The 25,850-nt window shown below is 45.9% G+C and overlaps 1 protein-coding gene across 10 annotated transcripts in view; it reads right to left on the bottom strand.

Moving 5' to 3' along the window:
- SPECC1 (sperm antigen with calponin homology and coiled-coil domains 1) overlaps positions 1-25,850 on the bottom strand; it is a 171,964-nt gene that overhangs the window by 44,019 nt on the left and 102,095 nt on the right. For 6 of the 10 annotated variants that reach the window (XM_073315156.2, XM_073315159.2, XM_073315158.2 and 3 more), the window contains 4 exons: positions 25,665-25,843; positions 9,413-9,558; positions 8,520-8,620; positions 4,336-4,417 (listed from right to left, as the gene is read on the bottom strand). In XM_073315156.2, the coding sequence (XP_073171257.1) occupies positions 4,336-4,417; positions 8,520-8,620; positions 9,413-9,558; positions 25,665-25,843 (508 nt within the window). Of the gene's footprint in view, positions 1-1,980; positions 2,567-3,591; positions 3,771-4,335; positions 4,418-8,519; positions 8,621-9,412; positions 9,559-13,210; positions 18,247-21,393; positions 21,477-25,664; positions 25,844-25,850 lie in introns of those variants that run through there. The other 4 variants (XR_012155359.2, XM_073315162.2, XM_073315163.2 and 1 more) reach the window with 4 other exon arrangements.

The following is a 25,850-nucleotide window of genomic DNA, read 5'->3' as shown; positions in this document are numbered from 1 at the left end:
CTCTGCAGAGAGGCAAACGCTTAAATGGGGCACAAAGACTGACTCCTCTCTCTCTAGACATCAAGCATGAGGCACGTTGTACTGGGGAGCAGTACAGGGAAAGCTTACACAATGGCTGCTGTACTGTACCTCTTCTGTGTACAAAGTGAGACTAACTTACCAGCACTAAATTCACAGAGAGCTTAAATCTAGCTTTAGAGATGGATGATCTGGGTTCAGCATAACTGCTTTCCCTGTCTCTTGTCCCTTCTACCCATATTTATTAATAAATTAACAACTGTACAGTGTCCACTCATTCTCCCCTCAACTTCAGACTAACTGAAACCAATTCCCCAGGCCCACTGGGTGTCCCAAGAGGCAGAAACAAGACCCCATTTGTTGCGCTGCATTGTACTTCTGGAATTTCCACCTCCTGAGGATGGAACTTCCAGAAACAGAACCACAGCCAGTCAGGTATTCCAATGCCCCCAAGTCATTGGTCAAAGGACAGCTTGCAAGGGGGGAGGAGGGGTTTCAGGTGCTGGGTCAGTAGGGGGCAGCCTATCAGTTGGGGTTGTAGAGATTCAGAGGGAAAGACTTTACATTTTCTCATTGAAAATGGGAAATAATGATGCAAGTCATTAATCCTTGCTCTGCGGAGGTCTTGAAACTCCTATTACTCTATCAAAGCTCATTAGCAAAGCTAGACAAACAGCATGGAGTCCAGAGCCTAATCTTTTGTTGTTACAGTAAACAGTTCCCCTGATAAATATCTGCCAGGGCAGGAGTGAGGTGGATCGTTACTGGCGATTTACACTTGCGGTCTCCCACTTTGCAACCAAAGTATTTATCTCCTCAATTAAGGTAATGGGTCTTTTACACAGAAGAAAGCTATAAGCCTCTCCAATAAGGAACTGTGTACATGGGGCAATTGACTGGCATAGCTTTACCGTAACAGCAAAGCAAACTTTATTCTGGGATAGAGCGTTCACACAGGGAGTCAGTTGGTCATAGCTATAGCAGAATAGCTTCTTCCATGATAGTTGATCAGTTTGTGTGGACAAGCCCTGTGCCTTGCTGGGAGAAGATCAACAGAAATAGGAGTCAGAGGGAAGGGAGTATTTGAAGTACAGCACCAAGAACACCGAGCTTTTGAAGAAGGGGCCAACATTCACTCCAGCCACCCGCATTACCACATGTCCATTTCCTCCACCACTACTCTCTCTGATTTCTCTCTACTATGTCCCACTCTGCATGGTTGGGGAGTCACTCAAGTGGTTGAGTATTGCCCAGTCTCACCCTGAGAATTACTTTTGTGATCTTTCAGTCTCATCTTAAAATGTTCCTTTCCTCTTTGGGTTCTACTTGACTCATTCTCAAGTGCTCTGCGATACAGTGGCTAGAGAATGCTGAGTTGCATCAGCAGAGTGGCCAGGATCTGAGAACTAACAGGCAATACAAACACTAATGTTTAAATGAGGTCATAGGAAAGAAAGCCACACTGAGAGTTAAAGCTGAGGCTCACCCTGTTGTGCCTAAGCATGGCAAAACCTCAGCTCAGCTCAAACCTTTTCCTGGCACAACAAGCAATACGAGCGTTGCCAAAGCGTATAAAAGACGGGCCCCTTGGGTGTACATCAGTGGTGGCTGTAGTACAGTGTGCATCATCACCTCAGCACGACAGGCCAAGTCACTGACAGTGTAACCTTGGCAAGAGTTCACACTGAAGTTGCCGAGAGACCCCTCTCATCCACACCGAGCTGAGTGTTTTTAGAAGCAGCATTTCAGCATGCACTAGCTGTGCCTGAAATCCTCTGACCTATACTGAGCAAGCTCCCAGCAGATTCCTCTTCTCATGACACTGCAGCCTGGAGGTGTTACCTTTGTTGTTTGAAGGCAACACATTACATAAAGCTGCTGTTGCGTCTTTGGTCAGGTTCCCATCATGAATTCCATGTGTTCTCTCCTTCTGCCCGTCCAGCTCCTGCTGTATTCTCATGACAGCTCAGCTCTCATTTGATGCCACTGGCTTGGAGATGGCTCAGAGAGTAAATCATCTGTCCTGCAGGGTGCCAGCAGTCACCTTCCCCCAGGGCTTTCTGGCTTTGAGGAGGGAAGCAATGGCTTTTGGGTGCTTTGGGAGTGGTCAGCTGTCAACTGCCCCACTCAAGAAATTTCAGCTCAAATGGACATTTTAAAGGAGCAACCACCAGTTTATAAAATACAGTGGCTAGCTATGGAAGGGGAATGCATTTACTTTCAAGGACTGGTGTTTAGTTTTAGTATAACTGGTTGAGGTTAAAGTGAACTTCTGTAATGATGAGCAGCAGGTAAACCCCCCAGGCAAGACATTTTCTAGAAAATGAAACACAGTTGATGTAACTTTAAGGAAAAATCGGTTCCTTCCATTGGTATCGTATCTTCTGCCCTCTAGTCCACTGCATGGCAGGAGAAACCAGCAGGAAGAACAGAGCTCTGAAGTTAACTTGTGCTGCCATATTCCTTGTAACCAGGCTTGTTGTTCAGCTACAGTATTTGTACATCTTTGAATTGTGAATGTGGAATCTTAACTGGGTATTTGAAGAGTCTGAAAATGAAGACAGGGCTCTAGTTTCTCTCTGTGGGTAGGTCTACACAACAACTAGACACCTGTGGCTGGCCTGTGGCAGCCGACTCAGGCTTGTGGGTCTCAGGCTGTGGAGCTGATTCATCACTGGGCAGCTAAGTTCCCTCTAAACTGTGCAGCCACACAGTAGCCTATTAAGAGCCACACAGGCGCTCAGGGTTGCTGCGGGGAAAGATTCCTCTCCCCCAGCCCTGGACCCAAACCAGCCCCAGCACGCCCTGCTGCAGCCCCTGGCCCAGACCTGGACCTGCTGTGACCGTGAGAGAGGCACCCCTCCCCTGGCCCCAACCCAGCCTGGACCTGCTGCGGCCGGAGGAGACGTGCCCCTCCCCTGACCCCAACCCAGCCCTGGACCTGCCATGGTCGGGGGAGAGGCGCCCCTCCCCCAGCCCCAGCCTGGACCTGCTGTGGCTGGGGTAGAGGCATCTATCCCGCAGCCCCAGCCCTGGAGCTGCTGCGGGGAGAGGGAGCTGGGGAGAGTTCCCTCTCCCCGCTGCAGCCTGCACCTGAAACCCCTCATCCCCGGCCCCACCCCAGAGCCTGCACCCTCACCCCACCCACCCACCCCAGCCCTCTGCCCCAGCCCTGAGCTCCCTCCCACACTCTGAAGCCCTTGGCCCCACCCCCGCCCCGCCACATGAATTTTGTTGTGTGCACCAATATGGAGGTGATATATGGAGGTGATGTATGACACATCACTTCCATATTGGTGCACATAACAAAATTAATTCTGCACCTGGATGGGAAAAATTAGATGGAACATGGCTGTGCAGACTTCTGGGCTCAGGCTGGAGCCAGAGCTGTTGGACCCTGTGACGTGGCAGGGCTCCAGAGCTCAGACTCCAAGTCCACACAGCAATGAAACAGCCCTGCAGCCCGAGCCCCATAAGCCCAAGTCGGCTGGCACGGGCCAGCTGCAGGTATCTAGTTGCTGTGTAGACACACTCCTAGAGCTAACTGAGTACTATTGCAGAAAATCAGCTTACCAGTGAAAGGGCAGAAATCAGGTTTCCACTCCTCAAAGAACATTTCAGTATCACAGCGATGTTGGACTAGATGGTCATAATGGTCCCTTCTATCCTTAAAAATCTATTAATCTATGGCTATTGCTACAGATCCTGCCGCAACACCTCCAGTCAGGAGTAGACAATCAAGACAAGGGGCTCTAGTGAAGGAATCAAAAGTAAATACTGGTGGAAAAGAATATTAAGTGACAGGAGAACAAAAACAAGAGCACGAAATAACAATTGCATCTCCTGAGAACTGTGGAAATTGATTCTGTTTAGAGCCCAGATGTGATTGCTCTTTAAATAGCTGCATCTGGATCTGAAACCTATTTTTAAACAAACAAACCAACCAACCTCCAAAGGGCATGCTCTGGATTTCTCCCAAATCCGTACATGCTTCACAAAATGCAATTATCTCCAGTTTCACTGGCTGGATTATGAAGGTGCCAGAGATGTTTTGGGGTGAAGAGGGCAGGTTTGTGTTGGCATGACATACCATTTTCCCCCATAGGCTATAATCCACATGGGAGTGAAACAGCTAAGTGAACTTGATAAGATCTTTCAAATGTTCAGACATTTTGAAGATCTTGTCTATTTCATTTTGTTGCACATACCAAGTGGAAGATAGCCCAGTGGCGTGGGGAAGGACAGAGAAGAGCTGTGCTGATGGAGGGGAGGCAAAAAGGAGCCTCTTATATTCTTTGTGCATTTACTGTGATTTACCTGCAAGGGGAAGGTCTGGAAGGTCTGTGAGTTTGTCGACTCCTTTGCTGAGCAGGTTTGCATTACTGTAAGCAGTATGCCTCTGTGAAACAAGCAAGCATAGACAAATTCATCAGGAAATGTTACCGTTAGATAAATGGCCAATCAAGGAGAGGAAGAGGCCTCACTCACTCACTGTTGAAACAGAGTAGGAGAATGAGAGGTATTCTGCTCTATTCAGCATTTTATACCATGCTCCTCACTGTAGTACCTGAGCACCTTCCAGCAGTGGATTAAGCAATGTGACTAACATCTGTCATGAGTTCTTTGTTCTCTCATCCTCTCCCCAGGAGGAGAAATGTGCCGTGGAGTGTCTTGTTTTGGCAGGGTGTCTTATTTTTTATTTAATATAAATATACCTGTTGCCATGTGTTTATAGTAGAGAAGGCAAGGTCAAAGAAATGTGCCTTGCACTTGGAGTACAAAGTGGTAAGGTCTGGGATGGACCTTGGTTCCTGTGGGAGCTCATTCCACAATCTCAGACTGCCCTGGGAGAAAGTTCTGTCTCCTGGATGATGAGGTGTCTGGAGGATACCTACTTCTACCTGAGCTTGGTGGGTGGTCCTTCAATCATCTGGCCATTCAAAATTAAAGTAAAGTAGAGGATCCAGGGAAATTACTTTTCAGTTAGTGATATATTTGGCTTCCAAACATTTGCAGCCTCTGTGGGTGTGGCTACAAAGCACTTTGGAGCCCACACCCAAGCGAGTCAGGGTCGACAGATTCAGGCTAGCAGGGCTCGCAGTAGCGCTCTAAAAATAGCTGCAGAGATAGTGGTTTGAAGTTGCAGCTCGGGCTCTGAAGCACCCCTCCCTCTCCCTAGGCTTCAGAGGGACCACTGCCTTCACACCACTGTCTCTGCAGCTATTTTTAGAGCACTACCGCGAGTCCTGCTAGCCTGAATCGGTTGACCCTGGCTGGGAGGCTTGCTCTCACAGGCTCCAAAATGCTGTGTCGACAGACCCTTCTTTTCAAAGATTTTTCTTTTGGTAATCAAGTGTCAGAGATAATTTGGTGCTGCAGACCCAAAGTGACAGCATCTGCTGCTCCCAGCCCCTCCTCCTTCACCTCCAACTTGATGAACCAGACACAAAAGGGCTCCTTTTTCACTTGCAGGCCTGCTGCCAGCTTTCAGAACTGCCCACTTAGCTTGGCATTGATAGAAGCTGCCAGAACACCTGTTTAATTCCACTCTTAATTTCCTTTCTTGACTCTGCAAAGGAAACACATTCTCATGCTCACTAAGTACTTTTTCAGGCTTCAGCCAGGCTTCCGATCACAGCTCCAACAGCTCCAATGCTGACAGCCATCCAGACAAGCCTTCTCCTGCCCTCTTTGCTAGGAAGTGGGCCAGGGATTTAGACCCCAATTCCAGAAAGTGCCAAGAACATTCAAATTCCAGTTTAGTCACTGGGAATTGAGGGTGCTCAGCATCTTTCAGCAATGGGCCTTTAGAACTGCCTGCTTTCAGGGTTGGTTTCTAGGGGCACTTAGGCATTTACCATCCTGCATCTTAGCTGCCCTTCTCTCACTTTGTTGCTGTCCTTATTCATAGTAAGACAAAAACTTTAATAGACTTTAGAATCTGAAGGAATGGTCAAATCCTGAAGTCCTTACTCAGTCTTTTAACAGACGCTACAGGTGCTCAGCACCTCTCAGCTCTGGCATGGACAGTTTAGTTCGGACCTTTTCTCACAGATCAAAGACACTGCCACCCTCTGAAAACTTCACTCTTCTAATGGAAGTAGCCAAGATATGTATCGAGATTCAGGGAATTGAAGGGTTGTTGCAGTTCAGAGTCCAGTGAAACTGAGAAACAAAAGACATCTAAAAGACAGCTCAAGAAAAGGAGGACTCTAACTCACCATATGACCCAACTATAGTATCTATCTGGTACACATCTGTCCAGTATGTGTAAATAAATCAGCTCCCTCAGTGGAATCATTGGGAGTTCTCAGAGCTTCTTCATGATGAGTTTAGATTCTCACATCCTTGCTGCTCTCTCTTCTTAGCCCACACAAATACAAAATACAGGCTGAATAACATCTGTTGTTATGCAAAGGTTATCAAACCTCATGCTTCCTGGTGCAAGAAAATCAGTACGGGGTCAGGAAGGAATTCCCATTTTTCTTCCACATGCACAACATTATATAATTGGCCAGACACATAATGGGGAGTGGATTTCACCTTTCTCCGAAGCATTAGGCATAGGTCTCCTGCTAGAGGTTGGATATTGAAAGAGACGGACCTATTTGATGTTGCAGAGCTTACATTCCTGAGTTTCTAGACACATGAATCTCAAGCTAAGACCAACAGAAAGAGAGAGACAGAGACCAATAGATAGACAGAGAGAGGGAAGGGGAGAGGGATTACTTGTATAAATTTAGCCCCCTTTTTTTTTTTTACTGGGTCATGATTCCCAGTAAACATATCCCTGCTGGGTCAACCTAGAAGACCATCTCAGTTTCTTTCTGTTTTTTTACATAATCACCAGCAGGGCCGGATGACATAAAATAAACTCCAATTTCCTGAGAAATGGCTGCAGGCAGAAAGGAGGGAAGAGGATCTATGTCAGTTAGTCAAAGCACTCCAGTATGTGAGACATAGGCCTTGATTTCTTTGTGGCTGTGTTTGCAGGAGACCTGCCAGTATTCAAGCCTGGTGCCTAATTTAACCTTGCATAGTCTGCCGTTTATTCCATCACTGCTACAAGCCTGAACCAAGAACTTTGCCATTACTGTATATAATTGATTCCATTTAACTAATTTTTGCTCTCATATATATTTTCTTTCCTTTTATGAGTAAACCTTTATATTTTAGATTCTAAAGGATTGGCAACAGTGGGTAAGTTCTGATTTATATAATGACCTGGGTCTGGGGCTTGGTCCTTTGGGATCGGGAGAACCTTTTTTTCTTTTACTGGGGTATTGGTTTTCATAATCATTCGTCCCCATAATGAATGGCACTGGTGGTGATACTGGAAAACTGGAGTGTCTAAGGGAATTGCTTGTATGACTTATGGTTAGCCAGTGGGGTAAAACCAAAGTCCTCTCTGTCTGGCTGGTTTGGTTTGCCTTAGAAGTGGAGAAACCCCAGCCTTGGGCTGTAACTGCCCTGCTCTAAGCAATTTGTCCTGAATTGATACTCTCAGAAGTGTCCTGCCAGAGGCAGCATCATTACAAGTAGGTACACAATACCAGGCCTTATCCAATTCTCAGGGGCACATTCCATCTCTTCTTGGGCTGAGCAAAGCTGATGGACTTCAACTGGTTGGTAAAGGTGGGGCTAATAGGCTTGAGGTGGATAATTATTTTATACTTGTTCTGCAGTCACACCTCAGTAAAGAGCCAGTTCTTAAAGTCATCTCTACAAGCACCCACTAGAGGTCTCTAAATGCTTTACATGCTCCCAGGAGAGCTTTCAGGAATATTTCTGTGCCTAGAACAATGACTGGCCAAAGAGGTCCAAAAAGGCAAATGATGCAAGTGCACAGATAGCATATAGTGATAGAGGCTAGTGATAATATGGTAGGCATGCTACCACCAAAATCAGTGAAATGCCACTGTGTCTGCTTTCCCACCATTCCCAGAGGCAGTATTTCTGGTAATGTTACATCACAGCACTGAAAGTTACCAACAGAATGTTAACTGGCTGATGCAGTGACATCAGACGCATCACATTCCAGAAGAGTTGCATTCTGGGAGAAAATCAAAACATAGCAACCATCATCAGCCCTCAATAGCCACAGGCTGATTTGATATCTTGGGGCATACTTCCTCAGGAACATTTACCATCTCTCTTCTCACACTACCCTTCCCTAACACACATGCTAAATACCTTCCTGAGTTTGAGGTTCATCTTAACTCACTTTAAATGATCAAAACCTACTTTCCTGGTCAATGCTGATTAAAGTTCTGAAGTGGATTCCAAAGAGTTCACACCCACCCACTGGGACGTTCAGCCAGGAGATAAAACGGGAGCTCACTTTGATCTCTGTACCCTATTAGAACTCCAGCATTTGATCTTCCACAGAAAATAAGCACATGTATTTCCCCTTTCCCTGGCTACAGCCACATGCATGGTGATGTGCTGAAGCCACGTCATGATGTAGCAAGCCATGCAACCACCCAGCCCAATTCCGGTACCTGCATGGGGGAGACGGCGGCTGCTGGGGCTGTCCTCACCGGAATTCCACTCAGAGGGCTCCTTGGGACCTTGTGAACTGTGATACTCTGCCCAGTGCTCCCTGCAAGGAGGGAAGGAAACATTTATATTTTAGACCAGTCTGAAAGAAGAGGTCATGATGTTCTTTTCCCGATCCTCTCCCACCACTCATGTCTGAACAAGGACCTGATGGCATTCAATCCATTTCTATGTACTTTAGCATCAGTTGGAGAAAACCTTAGAAAAGAGATAACTCGGGGAAGGGAGTATGATAGACGTCTACAAAAATCATGATTGGTGTGGGGAGAGTGAATAGGGAATTGTTATTTCTCCATTCACATAACACAAGAATCAAGTCACCCAATTAAATTAATAGGCAGCTGGTTTAAAACAAACGTAAGAAAGTACTACTTCACACAATGCACAGTCAACCAGGGGATGTTGTGAAGGCCAAAAGTGTAACTGCGTTAAAAAAAGAATTAGATAAGTTCATGGAGGATGGTCCGTCAATGGCTATAAGACAAAATGGTCAAGGGCGCTACCGCATGTGCCGGGCGTCCTTAAAACTCCAACTGCCAGAAACTGGGACTGGACAACAGGGGATGAATCACTCAAAATTATCCTGTTCTGTTCATTCCCTCTGAAGCAGCTGGCACTGTTGGAAGACAGGATACTGGGCTAGATGGACCATTAGTCTGACCCAGTCTGGCAGTTCTTATGTTCTGTAGCACTGCAAAAACCAATATCCACTGGGATGCAAGATGAGGCAGCGGATGTCACAAGAATTAGCTGCTTGCCAGCTGAAGTTTAACTATTTGAAATTTTAATGAAAAAAAGAAAACTACTCCTATCCCAGAGTGCAGGACAGGAGTACCTGAGCATCCCAAGTCAAATGACTTGATGAGTGACTTGACAGTAGCTGCAGACTCTGAGGGAGTGGGTGATGCCCTGCTGACATAGACTCCTTGCCAGCGGTTGGTGGTATCTGCTTCTACAGAATTCACCTCCTCAGTTGTCAGCCTGAACAGTAGAAACCAGAACAAAGTCAGAGGCAACAGGAAGCACAAGAAAATATTCACTCTACAGAAAGCAACTTCTGAAGGCACAAGTCCCGTCTCCTGTAAGGCCCCCATCATGTACTCTCCCATTACAATAATGCTTAGGCTCTTTTCTTCTTCAAAGCACACAGCAATAAGCCTCACAACCCACCCTAGGAGGTCAAGAAATATCATCCCCATTCACAGGTAAGGAATCCAAGGTACAGAGAAGTTGTGACTTGCCCTGGGTCACAGTAAGTCAGTGACGAAGTTGGAATTTCCGGACATTCAGTCCTGTGTTGAAAGCTCTATACTCATGACTACCTTTCTCGAGTCCTCATATCCTCACCTATAGATGCTAATTTTGGGTCCTTCCCATATGGAAAGGATATCAGGCTGTTGTGGCCTAGCAACTGCCTAGCAACCTCCATGTCTGGTGGGCTTCATAGGCCTTAAAGACCCAGGACTGAACTCCCCCTGCCCCCTTCTGAAAAACCTTCAACAAATATGTCCTTTTCTGTCTTGTTCACCCCCACGATCCCAACGTACATCCAAAGATACCATTCCCCGAAATGTTGCCAATTAACTAGTCCTCTTTCAAACGAGCAACATAATGGAGTGGCGGATATGGAACTCGATTAATAAAGAATTAAAGGAGTGTTATATAATTAATGGCAATCAACATGCATTATGGGAAATAGATGTCTTTTTTGATGAGATTATAAGTTTGGTTCATAAAGGTAAAAGTGTTGATGTAATACTACACATACTTCTGTAAGGCATGTGACTTTGTACCAGACAATATTTTAATTAAGAAACCAGAATAAAACAAAATCACCATTAAATGTATTAAAACCTGGCTGATATGTCTCAAAAATGTAATTGTAAATTGGGAATCATCCTCAAGTAGGTATGTTTCTAGAGAGGTCCCGTGCGGATCCCGTGGCCCTATACTATTTGACACTTTTACGAATGACCTCACAGAAAACAAAATCATTACTGACAAAGCTTGCAGATGACACAAAGACAGAGAGAATGGTCAATAATGAAGAGGACAGGTCAGAGATATAGAGCAATCTGGATCACTTGGTAAACTGGTACTTACAGGATGGAGGAACTCTATCCTGAAAAGCAGTGACTCTGAGAAAGACTTGGCAATCATGGTCAATAATCAGCTGAACATGAGCTACCAGTGCAATGCTGTGGCTAAAAGGAAAAATGTGATCCGTGGAAATATAAACAGGGGAATATTAAGTAGGAGTTAAGAGGTTATTTTACCTCTGTGTTTGCCACAGGTGTGACTGCTACTGGAAAATTGTGTTCTGTTCTAGTGTCCACAATTCAAAAGGATGTTGATAAACTGGAGAGGGTTCAGAGAATAGCCAAGAGAATGATTAAAGTGCCTTATAGTGAGACACTCAAGGAACTCAATCTACTTATCTTATCAAAGAGAAGGTTACAGGTTGATTTGTTCATCTACATGGGGTACAGAAATATGACAATAGAAGGCTCTTCAGTCTAGCAGACACAGTTATAACAAGATCCAATGGTTGGAAGTTAAAGCTAGACAGACGAGAAAGGCATAATTTTTCCTTTTTTTGTTTTTTAAACAGTGGGGGTAACTGCCTATTGGAACAACCTATCAATGGCTGTGATAGAGTCTCTATCACTGTAGATTTTAAACCAAGACTGGATGTTTTTCTAAAAGATACGCTTCAGTTCAACCACAGCTATTGGACTTGAAACAGAAATTAATCCAAGGAAGTCCTATGGTTTGTGTTATGCAGGAGGCCAAACTAGATGATAAAAATAGCCTCTTCTGGTTTTATAATCTATTCATCTAATTGGGGGTTGCCCAGGAGCTGACTATACATTCTTGGCAGCCCCACCCCCCAGACCAGCTTTGACCTCAGACAACTAACTTATATTTTAGCAAAGCTGGCTGAGAGGGTTGAGGCCAGTTATTTACAAACAGAGTCTCTATTATATTGTTTTCATGATTTACTAGCTGTTGAATCTAAGCAGACTGATCTGCAGGTCCCAGGGCACCACTGCTTCCCCCATTGAAGAAACGGCCTGGCAATAGAGAGCTATGCAAACAAGAAAAGAGCTATGAATTCAGCACAAGAATGGAGCCAGAACTCCCTGGAGAAAGTGCCTACAGGGCTGCACGATTCCTGCTGGGCTAAAAATAGGGGTCAATCTTTTTATTTTATTTTCCTTTTGGCATCAGAGTTGTTTCTACAAAATGCAAGGGAGTTAGGGGGTGTCAATGAATGACACCAAAAAGAATGATTCATGCTTCTATTTCTGGCCATGCTCAAGGAGGTGCTGTCTGTAAGCAGACACTGGCTACTTCTTTGCTAATTCATTCAGGCTTCCTGTGAGCCAGGAGGAGCCTGCGGAGGCAGATGGCTTGAGAAAAGCCATTTCATTCCATTTTCCAACTAATCCAAGGAGGAGGAAAGGAAAAGCTAGATGAGATTCACTGAGCTCTGAGAGATCCAGTGTTTTGATGATTAGCCCTAAATGCTCTCCCACCCCCAGGCTCCTCATGGCTTCATTAAACACCACCACCAAGTCAACAGCAGCATCTGGACTTCATTTGTAAGAAAACACAAAGGCTAAAAGGAGTCCTGCAGCTAATGAAACATGGGGGAAAGCATGGACTTCCGCTGAAGGATGCCTAGTAGGAATGGGTCAACCAACCATTTCAATACATTTCTCTGTAAGGAAATAATGAACGAGACCATTATGCAGTGCCTGCATGATCTCCAAGGTAGAAAGAGAACGTAAGGTTTGTGCAGTTTGTGTACACAGCTCTGGGCAAGTTAATAAAGCTTGAGGGTAAAGCCAAGCCAAGGGTATGGCTCAGTGAGCCAAAGCCCCATCTGAGCTATGGGAGCTTGCTGTAGATTCTACCCAGAGGAAAAAGGAAACATATGAAGTGATGAACACATGTTAAGGGGTGAGGGCCATCAGCAGGAGAGCCCTAGTGGCTTGCCTAAGCCTTATCTCATGGATCGGGATGCAAGTCAGAGCAGGGCTAAAGTTCTCATTCACTAGCTCACCTCAGGGGATCTTCTGGTTGCATAAACATTTCCAGAATGAGATTAAATATGAAATACATTATCCCAAGGCTCATATCCCAGGAAGTTTGCTGAGACATCACACCTCAGATACACTATCATTTCAACTGGGTAAATGCTGAGACACTAATATCTAAGCTGCCACCTGGCCTGATTTTGTTTGAACACTTTCTGTGATCTTAGCCTCTAAACATGCCCTGAAATAGGTTTCTGGGATGACTAAATATCACCATGCTGAGATGGTGAGGTCTCCCCAGCTGGAAATCTCACCATGGTGATATTTTCGTACTTGGGACTGACTTTCTCTTACCACGTCACCCAGGCCATCCTGGTTTGACTTGCTCACTGCTTTTCAGTTTTGAAAACAAAATTAATAAAGGGGGGGGAGAGAAAGAGAGAGACAGGCTCCTATAATCTCTTATTCAGTATGGAGAGGTCATTTCCTCCCTCTGATTAGTTTATGATGTCAGCATCAATCCCTCACTTGTTACATTTTCAAAAAGCACCTTTGTGCTTTCTCCCACACTCCCCTCCTGCTTGGAAAGAGCTCTGTATAAACACCCACAAAGACACTTCATTGCCCTTCTTCAGATCCCTCCTCAAAACTCCCGTTTCCAGGGATGTCTACAATTATTAGGCTGTTGGTGTGCAGAGACCATTGCCTAGCATGCTGACCAATACTGTCTCATTGTTTCCTTGTACTCCCCCATCCGCCTGTATCCATCTTGTCTTACACTTCGACTGTAGCATCTTTGGGGCAGGGATTGTGTTTTTGTTCAGTGTTTGTGCAGGGCCTAGCACAATGGGGTCCTGATCCCTGTCTGGGACTGCTAGGCGAAACAGTAATAATACTCCAAACCGTAGTTGGCAAACAGAAATCACAGACTTTTCAAGCCTTTAAGTTTAAGGAGGTAGAAGTGCAACTCACAAGAGCAAACGAATTCAGAAAGATGGCATGAGAACATGACCCAGCATGATTAATGCCAAGCCATAGCTTAAGAGCCAAACAACAACCCCCAGAGCACAACATTCATTTACAAAAGACTGGTTGGATAGTCTGAGCCATATTAACTAAGCTCTTGCACAGAGAGGAGGAAATTTAAACAAAATGCAACCTACTGCTATTGCATTGCTTGAAAACATGGGATGAAATGTTATACACAGTTATCACCGCTGGAGTGCAGCAGCTCCAGAAGGAAGCCAGAGCTATTCAGCTGTGGGGGAGTTAGAACATGAGCAGTTTTACATCACTTCACTTGATTCCCCAGGAGGGTGAGATAGTTGAAGCATTAGAGGAAAGCTCACTGGCAACAGCTGATCACTGTCTTTGTTCTTCAGGTCTGGATTACACAAATAACAGCGAGTCAGAAAGGTGCCAACCTTGCTGTGGCTAGTGTGTTGATTATGGGACTAGGCAGGCTACATACGTTTGGGGAAAGCACCAGCAATAATGCGGGACTGTGTTGTTTGTACATTTCTGAACCCCGCGGTTCCTTCTTTTTGAAAAAGACTGAGCAGCTCTGTTGGGGGTAACTATTCTGTTGCCTGAGAGATCTCAGGGTTTCCGTGGCTGCAGTTCCTGGCATTGTGGTTACAAAGTGACTCGTGACTCTTCCTCAGTTGCAAGGGAGACAAAGAAGAAGCACACACAGCTGCTGATACGCAGAACAGAAAAGAGGCCAGGAGCAGGCAGCAGACACTTCTGGACAATTACACATTTATTTTGCACTTCCATGTATTTTTTTAAACACATAAAAAAACATTGAACAATCGCCAGCACAGATAATAAAGAGAGGCAACACAAGTGTGCGTACAGTTATGTAACATGGCACAGTGGCATGGAACATGGCACAGTGGCATGGGTCATGCCAAAGTCATGAGAGCTCTTAGCATTCATAGAATCTGCTGCCCAGAAGCCATGGCCCTGCTAGATCTTCTCAACCAAAGGAGGAGTGGAGACCATAGGGCCAAAATGTGAACTTCCAGTCCCACAAGGGAGTGATCTCTGATTGTCTTAGTTTCTCCTTGGTATCCAGGAAAGCTTTCCCAGTGTCTTCAGTTGTTAGGAAGGACACAAGCAAATTCTCCTGACCATATACTTCACCTGAGTTAAGAGGATGGGAACGACTTTCCTTTAGGGGAACATCTGTTGTTTTCCTTCGGATCCCTCTGCTTGCAGTCCAGGACAAGCAGCTAATTTTTATCCCATGGATGTGGCTGCACCTGATCTGGCAGAATAGAAATCTACAGGAGGATATGCTGCAGCCAGCTTCTTTCAGACTTCTGTGCCACACGAGTCAGTTGCTGCCACCTAGCGGTGAGGCCATTGTCAATGCTGCATCCAAAACCTCAAACACCCAGGCAGTTTATACTGAATAAGCAGCAACCTAATCTTCATATGTAATCTACACTTGACTCTCTCACCCACATGCAAATCCTGGAATCATTAGAAAATAGATATGCATATAAAATTATATATATTTACATAATGTGTGTGCATAACATGTTACATCTTAGGGCATATCTTCACTGGCAACGTTAAAGCTTTAACATGGCTTGTGTAGTCGTGGCATAGCGCTGGGAGAGAGCTCCTCCCAGTGCCCTAAAAACCCACCTCCATGAGGGAATAGCTCCCAGCGCTGGTGCACTGTCTACACTAGCACGTTACAGCACTGAAACTTGCAGCGCTCAGGGGTGTGTTTTTTCACAGTCCTGAGCAAGAAAGATACCGCACTGTAAAGTGCCAGTGTAGACAAGCCCTTATACACCCACACACAAAATGATAAAAACACTGTATCACCCGTGGGCAAACACTTTTCACAAAGTAATCACTCCATATCTGACCTCTAAATTCTCATCTTCAAAGGAAACCTGCACATCACCTTCAAAAGATGAGCCTGGGAGCTTAAATTCATATTTTGGCTAGACACTAAAAAACACGGACTGAATAAAGGGTTTGGCTACACTTGCGAGTTACAGCGCAATAAAGAAGCCCCGGGCGCACTAGCTCGCTAACCGTCCGCACTGGCAAGGCACGTAGAGCGCTCTGACTCCACGGCTACAGCGCTGCTGGTCTCCACCTCGGCAAGTGGAATAACGTTTGCTGCGCCCCCGCTGGAGCACTGTGGCGCCAGTGTGGACGAGGTGTTGCATTACTGCACTCTGATCAGCCTCCGGAAATGTCCCATAATCCCCTTAAGTCAAGTGGCCACTGTTGTCATTGTTTTTGAATCACTGTAGGAATGTGGATATGCCCTTTGAAAGCTCTGTTTCTGACAGCCAGCATGCTTATCTGCTCCGAAACAAAGCAACCATGAGTGTGGAATGCTGTGTGAGAGAGAGAGACGGGGGGTCGGGGGGGGAGGAAGGGGTCTGCTGCTGTCTGAACTTACAAGACAGCATGCTGACATGCTCTCAGCCCCCCAAAACCCCACTCTCCCCCCCCCACATACACATAACACACTCCCTGTCACACTCCACCCCCCATTTGAAAAGCACGTTGCAGTCACTTGCATGCTGAGATAGCGGCCCATAATGCATCGCGCCCAATGCCGTCGCAAGTGTGGCCACACTAGTGTGCTTGAAGCTGTCAGTGTAGATAGACTGCAGCGCTTTCCCTACTGCGCTCCGAAGGCTGGTTTAACTCAAAGCTCTCTACATCTGCAAGTGTAGCCATGCCCAAAGACTCTGGATATATGGCTTAGTACAACCCACCTATCCTCCTTTTTTGTCCTTTGACAGCAGAAGTGTTAACTGGTCACTTCGCTTTGAATGGTCCCTTAAAACATGTGTTAACGACTTACCCTAAACAATCTGTTCCACCTCCTGTTTAACTGCAGCATTCTGAGGTCAGGTCTACACTCAAAAAGTTAAGTCGATCCAGCTATGGTCACTCAGGGGTCTGAAAAATCCACCCCCCTGAGTGAGATAGGTAAGGTGACTTAACCACTGGTGTAGACAACCTAGCTACTGCCTTTCCAGGAAGTGGATTAACTACACTGACAGGAGAACCATAGTAGCATTTCAAGTGTAGACAACCCCCAAGTACCTTTCCCAGATCTAAAGAAGAGCTGTCAGTAGCTCGAAAGCTTGTCTCTCCCATCAACTGAAGTTGGTCTAAGAGCTTGGCTACACTTACATTTTATGTATCAGACAGGTAGCCGTGTTAGTCTGGATCTGTAAAAGTGGCAAAGAGTCCTGTGGCATCTTACAGACTAACAGACGCATTGGAGCATAAGCTTTCGTGGGGGAATACCCACTTCGGCGGATGCATGTGAAGTATTCACCCACAAAAGCTTATGCTCCAATATGTCTGTTAGTCTATAAGGTGCCATAGGACTCTTTGCCGCTTTAACGTTTTATAGCACTCTAACTTGCTGGCTCAGGGCTGTGAAAAATCACCCCCCTAAGCGCAGCAAGTCAGAGCGCTTTAAAGTGCTAGTGTGGACAGGCTCAGAGCGCTGGGAGCTAATCCCCTCGCGGAGGTGGAATACCAGGAGCGCTGGGAGAGCTCTCTCCCAGCCCTCGGCGCTGATCCCCTCGCGGAGGTGGAGTACCAGGAGCGCTGGGAGAGCTCTCTCCCAGCCCTCGGCGCTGATCCCCTCGCGGAGGTGGAGTACCAGGAGCGCTGGGAGAGCTCTCTCCCAGCCCTCGGCGCTGATCCCCTCGCGGAGGTGGAGTACCAGGAGCGCTGGGAGAGCTGTCTCCCAGCGCTTGTGCGCGACCACACTCGCACTTCAAAGCGCTGCCGCGGGAGTGCTTTGAAGTTTCCAGTGTAGCCATGCCCTTAGAAAAGCTATTACCTCAGGGCTTGTCTACATTATCCACCGGATGGATGGGCAGCAATCGATCCAGCGGGGATCAATTTATCGTGTCTATTCTAGACACGATAAATCGACTGTTGAGTGCTCTCCCATCGACTCTGATACTCCACCAGGGCGAAGGGTGCAGGTGGAGTCGACAGGAGAGCATCAGCCATTGACTTACCGCAGTGAAGACACCACGGTAAGTAGATCTAAGTACGTCGACTTCAGCTATGTTATTCACATAGCTGAAGTTGTGTACCTTAGATCAATCCCACTCCCCAGTGTAGACCAGGTCTCACTTACCCTGTCTCTCTACACCCACACACAACTCTTTTTTACAAAACTTTTAAATGTATGATTGCAAAAGCAGCCACCCCCCACTACAGTCAATGGATAGGTTCAGTCCCCAAATCCCTGTGATCAATCCCAAGAGTTTTGGTTTCTAAGATTTCTTTTCAATTGGTTTAAATGGATTCAAAGCTGTTTCCACCTCAAAGATTCTTCAAAAGAGAGCAGCCTGTTGAAATCAAAGGGCCAGGCTCCTTTGGGTCAGGCTACTGCTCATGGGGAAAGGTGTATCTGAATTGCATTCACACTTTGTAGTGCTCTGGGCTTTTTGAGGGAAGTAATAATCTGGCTCTTTGGATTGAGGTGCTTTTTCCAATTGAAACTTCCCTTTTCAGGCTGAAGGCATTGTCTGAGGTGTCCCTGTCATGGCAAGATCAGGGCTGGCTTTGCATCTCTCCAGGACTGTGCTAACTGGCAGAGATTGGGCACCTGCGGAGACAGAAACAAACATGGGGGAGGAGTTATATAAAACAATACAACAGTTCAAAAGTGCAGTTGTAAGTGTTTTACCCAAACCATCCCATTGCCACTAAACAAAGGAGCAGCCAGAGCACTGATTATGTGTTTGGGACCAAACTTACAACTACCTCCTTAGCAGAGACTGAGTTGCCATATGGCATTCAAGAGACTGCCCCTCCACCAGGTATACTCTATGGCATTTCCCCTCATGCAGTCTCCTTCAATGCACAGATGCTGGTGTAGGAAAGATCTCCTTTGGGGCGGAACAGGATAAATGGTGCAGAAAACTGAGGAGGAGGTAATGTCCTCTATGCACTGCCACACATACACCCACTGCTCACTTAGGATACTACTGACTTGGGGCATTGATCAGAGCATCAAACAAAGAAAAGTTAGGGCTGGTCTACACTGGCAAGTTTCTGCGCAGTGAAGCAGCTTTGTCCGCTCAAACTGCAGACGCATACACACTTCCAAGCCACTTTGTGCGCAGAAACTCCTGAGTTGCAGCTCTGTAAAAAAACCCACCTTGACAAGAGCCGTAAGGCTATTTGCGCAGAGGTTCCAGTGCTCTATTGCCAGTGTAGACATTTGATTGCTTTCTGTTCTGTAATTGGCCTCTGGAGCGGTCTCACAATGCCTCTAGTGACAGCTCTGCTAAAGCAAACTATTAACGTGGAATGCTCAATGCTCATGCGTGTGTGTGTGTGTGTGTGAGAGCTCTCTATGTAGATATATATAGCTGTGCAGAGAGCCCAGAGAGGGAAGCGGGGACTGATGTTGGGGTTTCCCCTTCCCCCAGGACTGGTTGCTTCCTGCCGCTGTCTGAACTTACAAGACAGCTTGCTGACACACACTCTGTCCCCAAAAACACACACTTCCTGTCACGCTCTCCCCCGACATTTCAGTTGAAAAGCAGCTGCCAATACAGTAGGATGCCCATGGAACAATGGGACTGGGAAAATTGCATCATGTGACTCTGTGCCTGCCCAATGAGGCATTGCAAACCCTTCCCAAAGCACCCAGTGGCCAGTTGCACAGTGGGATAGCTACCACAATGAACTGCTGTCTTTGCCCCTGGGATGCATACCCATTAGGGAGATGGGTCAGTTTGTCTCACCGCTCTTGCTTTCTATTAATCAGTGCTTTAGCTGTGAAATTCTGGAGATGAACGGGAAGTCACAGAAAGTTCTTGAATCTGCTTAATCTTAGGAATCACATAAAGATAAATATTGCACAAGGACATGATTAGCTAACGATACTGCAAAAAATGCATCCCCTGGCTGAAGGAATGAAACATTCAGAGCCAGGGAACATATTTTAAAGGGTGTGTATGTGAGAATTTCCCTGGCTTTCCCTTTACTAATCAGTTTGCGTTGTTGAGTCAAGTTGTGTACGGGAACTTGCCCAGGCACTGCAATGTCTCTGTTCCAGTCAGGGCTTCTGTTTCTGGGCAGGTCTACACTTAAAACATTGCAGCTGCACCACTTTAGCGCTTCAGTGAAGCTGCTACTATGCAGACAGGAGAGCTTCTCCTGGCGGCGCAGATAATCCACCTCCTTGAGACGCAGTAGCCATGTCGACAGGAGAAGCCCTCCCATTGGTATAACCCCCAGTGGAGACAGTGCTATGTTGGCATAGCTGCGTCGCTCAGGGGTGTAGATTTTTCACACCCCCTAAGCGATGCAGTTATACCAATGTCAGTTTATAGGGTGGACCTGGCCTCAGGTTTCTTACACCAAAAAGACTGGGATATAATCTCATTTTGGCCCCAAAACACTTGGAGAGCAGCTGAGTATACTAAACAGCTCAACCTGGCCCCATCCAAAATTCCCCGTTCTCTCATTTTAAGTGAGAGCAGAGTGATCTGAGCAAACCTCTGTAAGACAGAACAGCTGCAAAACACAGGCACAAAGGAGCAGCACATCAGCACATACACACTGACATTAGGTTTAATGCACATAGATTACAAGCTTAATTCCAGGAGATCGTGCATTTAACACTGCCATGCTGTGGCACTTGAGACATGGCTACAGGAGGAAGGGTAGAAGCAAATTAGTGGGAGAGAACAGGATTCTCAGTTTCACCTGCCTTTCAGTCACTTAATTAGATCTCTTTTGTTCTAGAAAGTGGCTCTTTTAATTGTGGAAATAACTGTTTGGTCTTCAGAATAGTCCTCTTGGCCCAAAGGTTTCCCTCATGGGATTGGTTTGAGGCATATGGTATCATCCCCCCATTGTGCAGGCAGCAGGACATGTGGGCTGGCAGGGTAACTTCACCAACATGATGAAGAGAATGATGTCTCACCCCTACACTGCTGCTAGACACAGCATTAACAGACCAGGCCTAGAATATGTCAGTGTGTATGGAGGTCAATCAGGCCGCACTAAACTAAGGCCACATCTACACTACCCACCGGATCGGCTGGTAGTGATTGATCTATTGGGGATCGATTTATCACGTCTAGTGTAGATGCGATAAATCGATCCCCGATTGCTCTGCCGTGGACTCCGAACTCCACCAGGGTGAGAGGCAGAAGCGGAGTTGACGGGTGAGCGGCGGCCGTCGATCCCACGCCGTGAGGACGCGAAGTAAGTGATTTAAGTCAATCTAAGATATGTCGACTTTGAAGTTGCGTATCTTAGATCAATCCCCCGCCCCCTTAGTGTAGACCAGGCTTCAGGTACTTCCTACAGCACCTTGCTTCCTTTGTGAGTGTTATGGATTCAATCTAGCAGGTCTTTTCCATTGCTGACATTTCTGATTATAAAGCAGCTAACAGAAGTTAGACCTTCACTAACTGACATTCTGAGTGGATGAGAGAGAGTTGTACAACAGTATATTGTAAAACTTGTGTTTTTTATGCCTGAGAAAAACTATTAATCTGCATTTAGAATGTCAGAAAAGGCTCCAATCCAAACCTATGACTTGTATGTTTCAGTTGGTATTTCTTAGGACAAGTACTAAGATTTATTTCAGGTCAGGGTATTAAGTGAACTTCTCCCTTCCACACCCCATTTCTTTGCCTTAGTATTGTCAAGCCCTTCCCACCTCCCAGCATTCTTAATCACAGAATTAGACAGTTACTCTGTGTTAAAGACGCCTTTGAGAGGCTCTTACCTTCATTCAGATGGACTCTGATGACCCCATCAGGGCATTTTCTGCAAGTTCTTTGGCTGTTCCTGAACCAAAAATGACTTTGTCTGATTAGAAAAATGTAAAGGTGAAACCAAACTCAGCTGGAGTGAGGAACTCAGGCAGCCACAGGCAAATACTAAAACGACCAGGATCTCTTAGGAGGTAAATTGGCTTCAGTTTGGTTTATGATGTGGGTTCCAACACTGTCAAAAAAACCTTTGAGCACCAAACTCTTTGGAAGGTGCATTTCTCCAATGGAGCTTAAAATCAGACAGGAAACTTTCACAGGGGATTGTCTGACATTCTGCTTAATGCACAGCTGCTCAGCATTAACTAACGTGAGAGATATTTTATAGATCTTGTTAACGTGTCACATGCTCCAGTCTGGTTCTGCTAGTGCCTAGCATGTGTTACAAGTCACTTCATGGAATAGAATTCAGTGTTGGTTCTGGCCAGTGGCCCTTGGGGACTTTGACTGGAGCAATACTGAGTTCACCCCACGAATTTCAGGTAAAAGAGGATGCGTTGCTGGATATGGACAGTGGCCAAAGGAATGTGAGGGTAATTGGGATGTAACACCAGTTCGCAGCAGTAGACCCACAGACTTCAGGGACTGGTTTAATAAAGAGTCAGTACATGTTTTAAAATTTCACTGCCAGCTGTTTTAGGATCCGATTTAGAATGGCTTCTCTGGCTCCTACATGCCATTCAGTGTTGCAATTCTGACTAGAACAACCTATGCTGGGACACTGAGTAATCCCCATTCAAATCTATTACACCAAGAGGGTAACAGATGCAGAAACTTTCACTAGTGAAGATATGAATCGCAGCTTGGCACCTGCCCTTTGAAGAAAATTTACATTGTCCACTGCAGAATGTATTTCAGGTTTCATGTCCAAAGTAGTACAACAAGGAAGCTAGACAGACAGAGAGGCGAACAGACAGAGCCATATATATATATATATGAAGCATACCACAGAATTGACTTCTTAATTAAAAGCATGTAATTGGGGAATTGGCTTAGACTCAAATTTCTTTTCCTGCCTTCTCTGGAAGCTCCTATCTTTCCCACAGCAGGCATGGTAGCCTGTCTCGCTCTCTCCTCCTGGAAATGTTTGCATGTATGAATTACAGGGATCTGGTTTTAACAGGAGCATACTTGACTGAGGCTCTGATACACCTCACCCTGAGAGTTATAACAATGCAGCCACATTCCAAATCCGTGGGAGATAACGGCCTACTTCTGAAACCAACAAGCCTTCTCCTACCCTACCTTTGCGTTCAAAGTACTTTTTTCTTTAGATGGGAACTGAAAGACTCTGTACCTCCATGACCTCCTTTGACTCTCACGGTTACAACAAGACTAAGGTCTAAAGTAGGCCAGGGAGAGGAAGCTGGTAGAATTTATCAAATAGTTTATTCACTAAGAAATACAGTTTCAGTTGATCTGAAACTATACGCAAATATGATAAGAATTCACTAAATAGTTTTTGGCCAAAATGTTCATTTTGGGGCCTTAGACACCATTCCAGAAACAGCCAGAGGAGGAGGAAGAGGAAGTGGTGGGGCAGTGCCCAGCTTATAAGCTTTGGCCCAGCAGTTAGGGCACTCAGCTAGGATACGGAGGACCCAGGTTCAATTGCTCACTCTGCCTGATGTGGAACAGGGATCTGAACTTGGGTCTCCTGCTCTGCAGGAGAGAGTGCCCGAACCGCTGGTCTCCTTGGTCTCTCTTGTTGAAACTGTTGTGTATAAATGATCCAATAGTCACTGGAGCAGGAACTTGAGCCACTCATCTCCCAGGTGAGTGCCATAAAAACCAGGTACAGAGAGATTCTCCCTCTCCCTCTCTGGTCCTGACTATTAAAGTACAACAGCATCAGCATGCGAGAGAGTATAGCGGCATGCCTTCAGCGCCAGAGTTATGCGGACATAACCCCATAGTAGACTCAGCCCGTGCTGATGGAAGGGTTTTTCCCACTGGCGTAGGCCCACTTCCCTGAGCGACAGTAGCTAGCTCTACAAAAGCATTGACACCTAGCTGTGTCTACCCTCAGGGTCAGGGTTGGCATAACTACATCAATCAGGAAGTGGAGTTTTTCATACCCCTCAGGGATTTAGCTATGTCAGCCTAAATTTTAAGTGTAGATTAGGCCTGAGAGAGACCAGCTCCAGAATATCCCACAGTCCAGTGGTTAGGACACTCCCTTGCAATGGGGGAGATCTAAATTCAAAAGCCTGCTTCATATCAGGCAGAAGGAGGAATTGAACCCAGGCCCCCGCAGGCCAAGGGAGTGCCCTTACCATTGAGCTAAAGGCAATAAGGAACACAGCACCACCATCACCATCTCTTTCTCCTCTATTCTGTGAATCTAGTGCTTCGGAACATTTCATCTGATAACAATTTTGGTTGAGATCTACTTATCAATTTTCTGTTTTGGTGAAAGTGAAACTGGGTTTTTTTGGTTTTATGTTTTGTTTCATTGTTCAGAACTTCCAGAGAACTGAAACATTAGTTGTTCACCCAGCTTTAACTGGGAGCTATGCTCCTCATCCTGCTCTCAGCATCTGTGATGCCATTAACACTAGCAATGAAAACACAGAGCACAGAGAATCTTGGCTGATAATTTGATTGTCTTCCTTTTGTTTTAAATTTTTTTTCGCTGGTAGCTTTTCATTCCACACATATCAGGGACCCCATTACTGAACTTGGATCTTAAACACATTCTTTTAAAAAACATTTCTGCCCATGTAAGGCAGGAATTGTGATTCACCCTCCCCAACAAAGCCAGCCCTGATCCCTCGCCACTCGCATCCCATCTCCTCTGTGCAATGGCAACTCCGGAAGCTATTGCATGGTAAATATCAGGACAATATGAGCAGTACAAGCTTCACTGCATTACCCCTGAAAGAACTGGCAGAACTCACTGTATTCCAATGGCTGCCACATTCAGTTTACATGGACTTATTGGGGAAGAGAGATTCAGTGGAGGTGTAGGGAAGCAGGGAAAACCTGGTATATATTTTTGGTAAGTGACTTCCTTCTCTACCTCCGTTAGCTGTGCAGCTTTCTTTTCATTGGCTCTGTACAGATATAACCTCTGCAGCTCTGAATCTGCCTGTGCCAGTGCATTAGGAGCATGTGGTACTGCCCTCTTTATAAATCTCAGCCCTCTTTCCTATACCCTTTCATTTCCAACGTTCCTTCAATTCAGTTCTGTAATTGTACTAGTTAGCACTATAAAACTTTTTGGAATGAAAGATGCTTCACAAAATATCTTGCACTGCATGAAGACCCTGATACAATGCCCTGAGTTGGTTCCAACTCCTACTGTATAACTCACACCTGGCCCTTACGTGCAAAGTGGTTACCTCTTCCAGAGTGAGCACAGTGTATACTGCTCACAGAACATGTGGCATCTCTCTCGATTATTTTAAAGTGCATGTGATAATCCAAGGGTTGGGGTGAAGGACTAACTTGAATCTAGCAACACTGAAGCCCATCAGACTATCCCAACTGTACCCTAAATGTTCTCACAACATAACATTTCACCCAGAACTAATTTTAACTTTCACAGAGGGATCAGCCTCAGATCATTCCACTAAGCTCAAAACTGGGGGTCAGGAGAGGGGATCCCAATCAAGGGCTTGCTGCCCAGGGTGAGGATTTCCCAATATTCTCATCAACCATTCAGTCAGTATGTCCTGGACTTGCAGAACACAAAGGTCCAGCAAGTCCCTATTTTTGCCCACAACAGTGCAACCCAGGTTCTCATCTCAACATAGGTAGCTAATTTTCAGCTTATCCCATGAGATATGTTGAGCCATCCTAGGGTCATTGCAAAACAGCAAGGGGCTTAACCCAACTGTGCAGTCAGTTATGGAGGCAATAATACACTGCACAACAGAGTCCAAAGGACAAAGCTGCAGGATAAATACTGGTGACCACTTTATTTAATCCTACTCATCTGTGTATAAAGATCATTGTCATCCACACAAACAACTGCAAACCTTAGGGCATCTAGTCATTAGGTAACCCTTACAAAGCCTGCACTCATGGCCCAGTTCAGGGAACTGGAGAGCACCCGAGAAAGACAAAACCAGAGACAACTTAAAAGAAGACAAAACCAACCAGAGGGATTAAAAACAGACAACATACGCATCTGGGTCAATGCAAAGTTAGAGGCAAAGCACCGCCTGCATGCACATTTGCTGCCATAGAGACAAGGACCCGGCCCTTGTGAGCGACTGACCTGCTGCTGCCCTGCAGTTCCTCCAGCTCCTTCTGCAGCTTGGCACTTTTCTCCTCTTCCTCCTGGAGCTTCCTCTTCACCACCCGCAGCTCCTGCTGAGCCTCACACTTGATATCATTGGCCACCACCACTGCAGTCTGCAGGTCAGCTTGAAAACGCCTCCACTCCTCTGTATCTTCCTAGAAA

The sequence above is a fragment of the Lepidochelys kempii genome, chromosome 17 (genome assembly GCF_965140285.1).
Source record: "Lepidochelys kempii isolate rLepKem1 chromosome 17, rLepKem1.hap1, whole genome shotgun sequence".
Lineage (NCBI taxonomy): Eukaryota > Metazoa > Chordata > Testudines > Cheloniidae > Lepidochelys > Lepidochelys kempii.
This window is presented reverse-complemented; position numbering and strand designations above follow the sequence as displayed.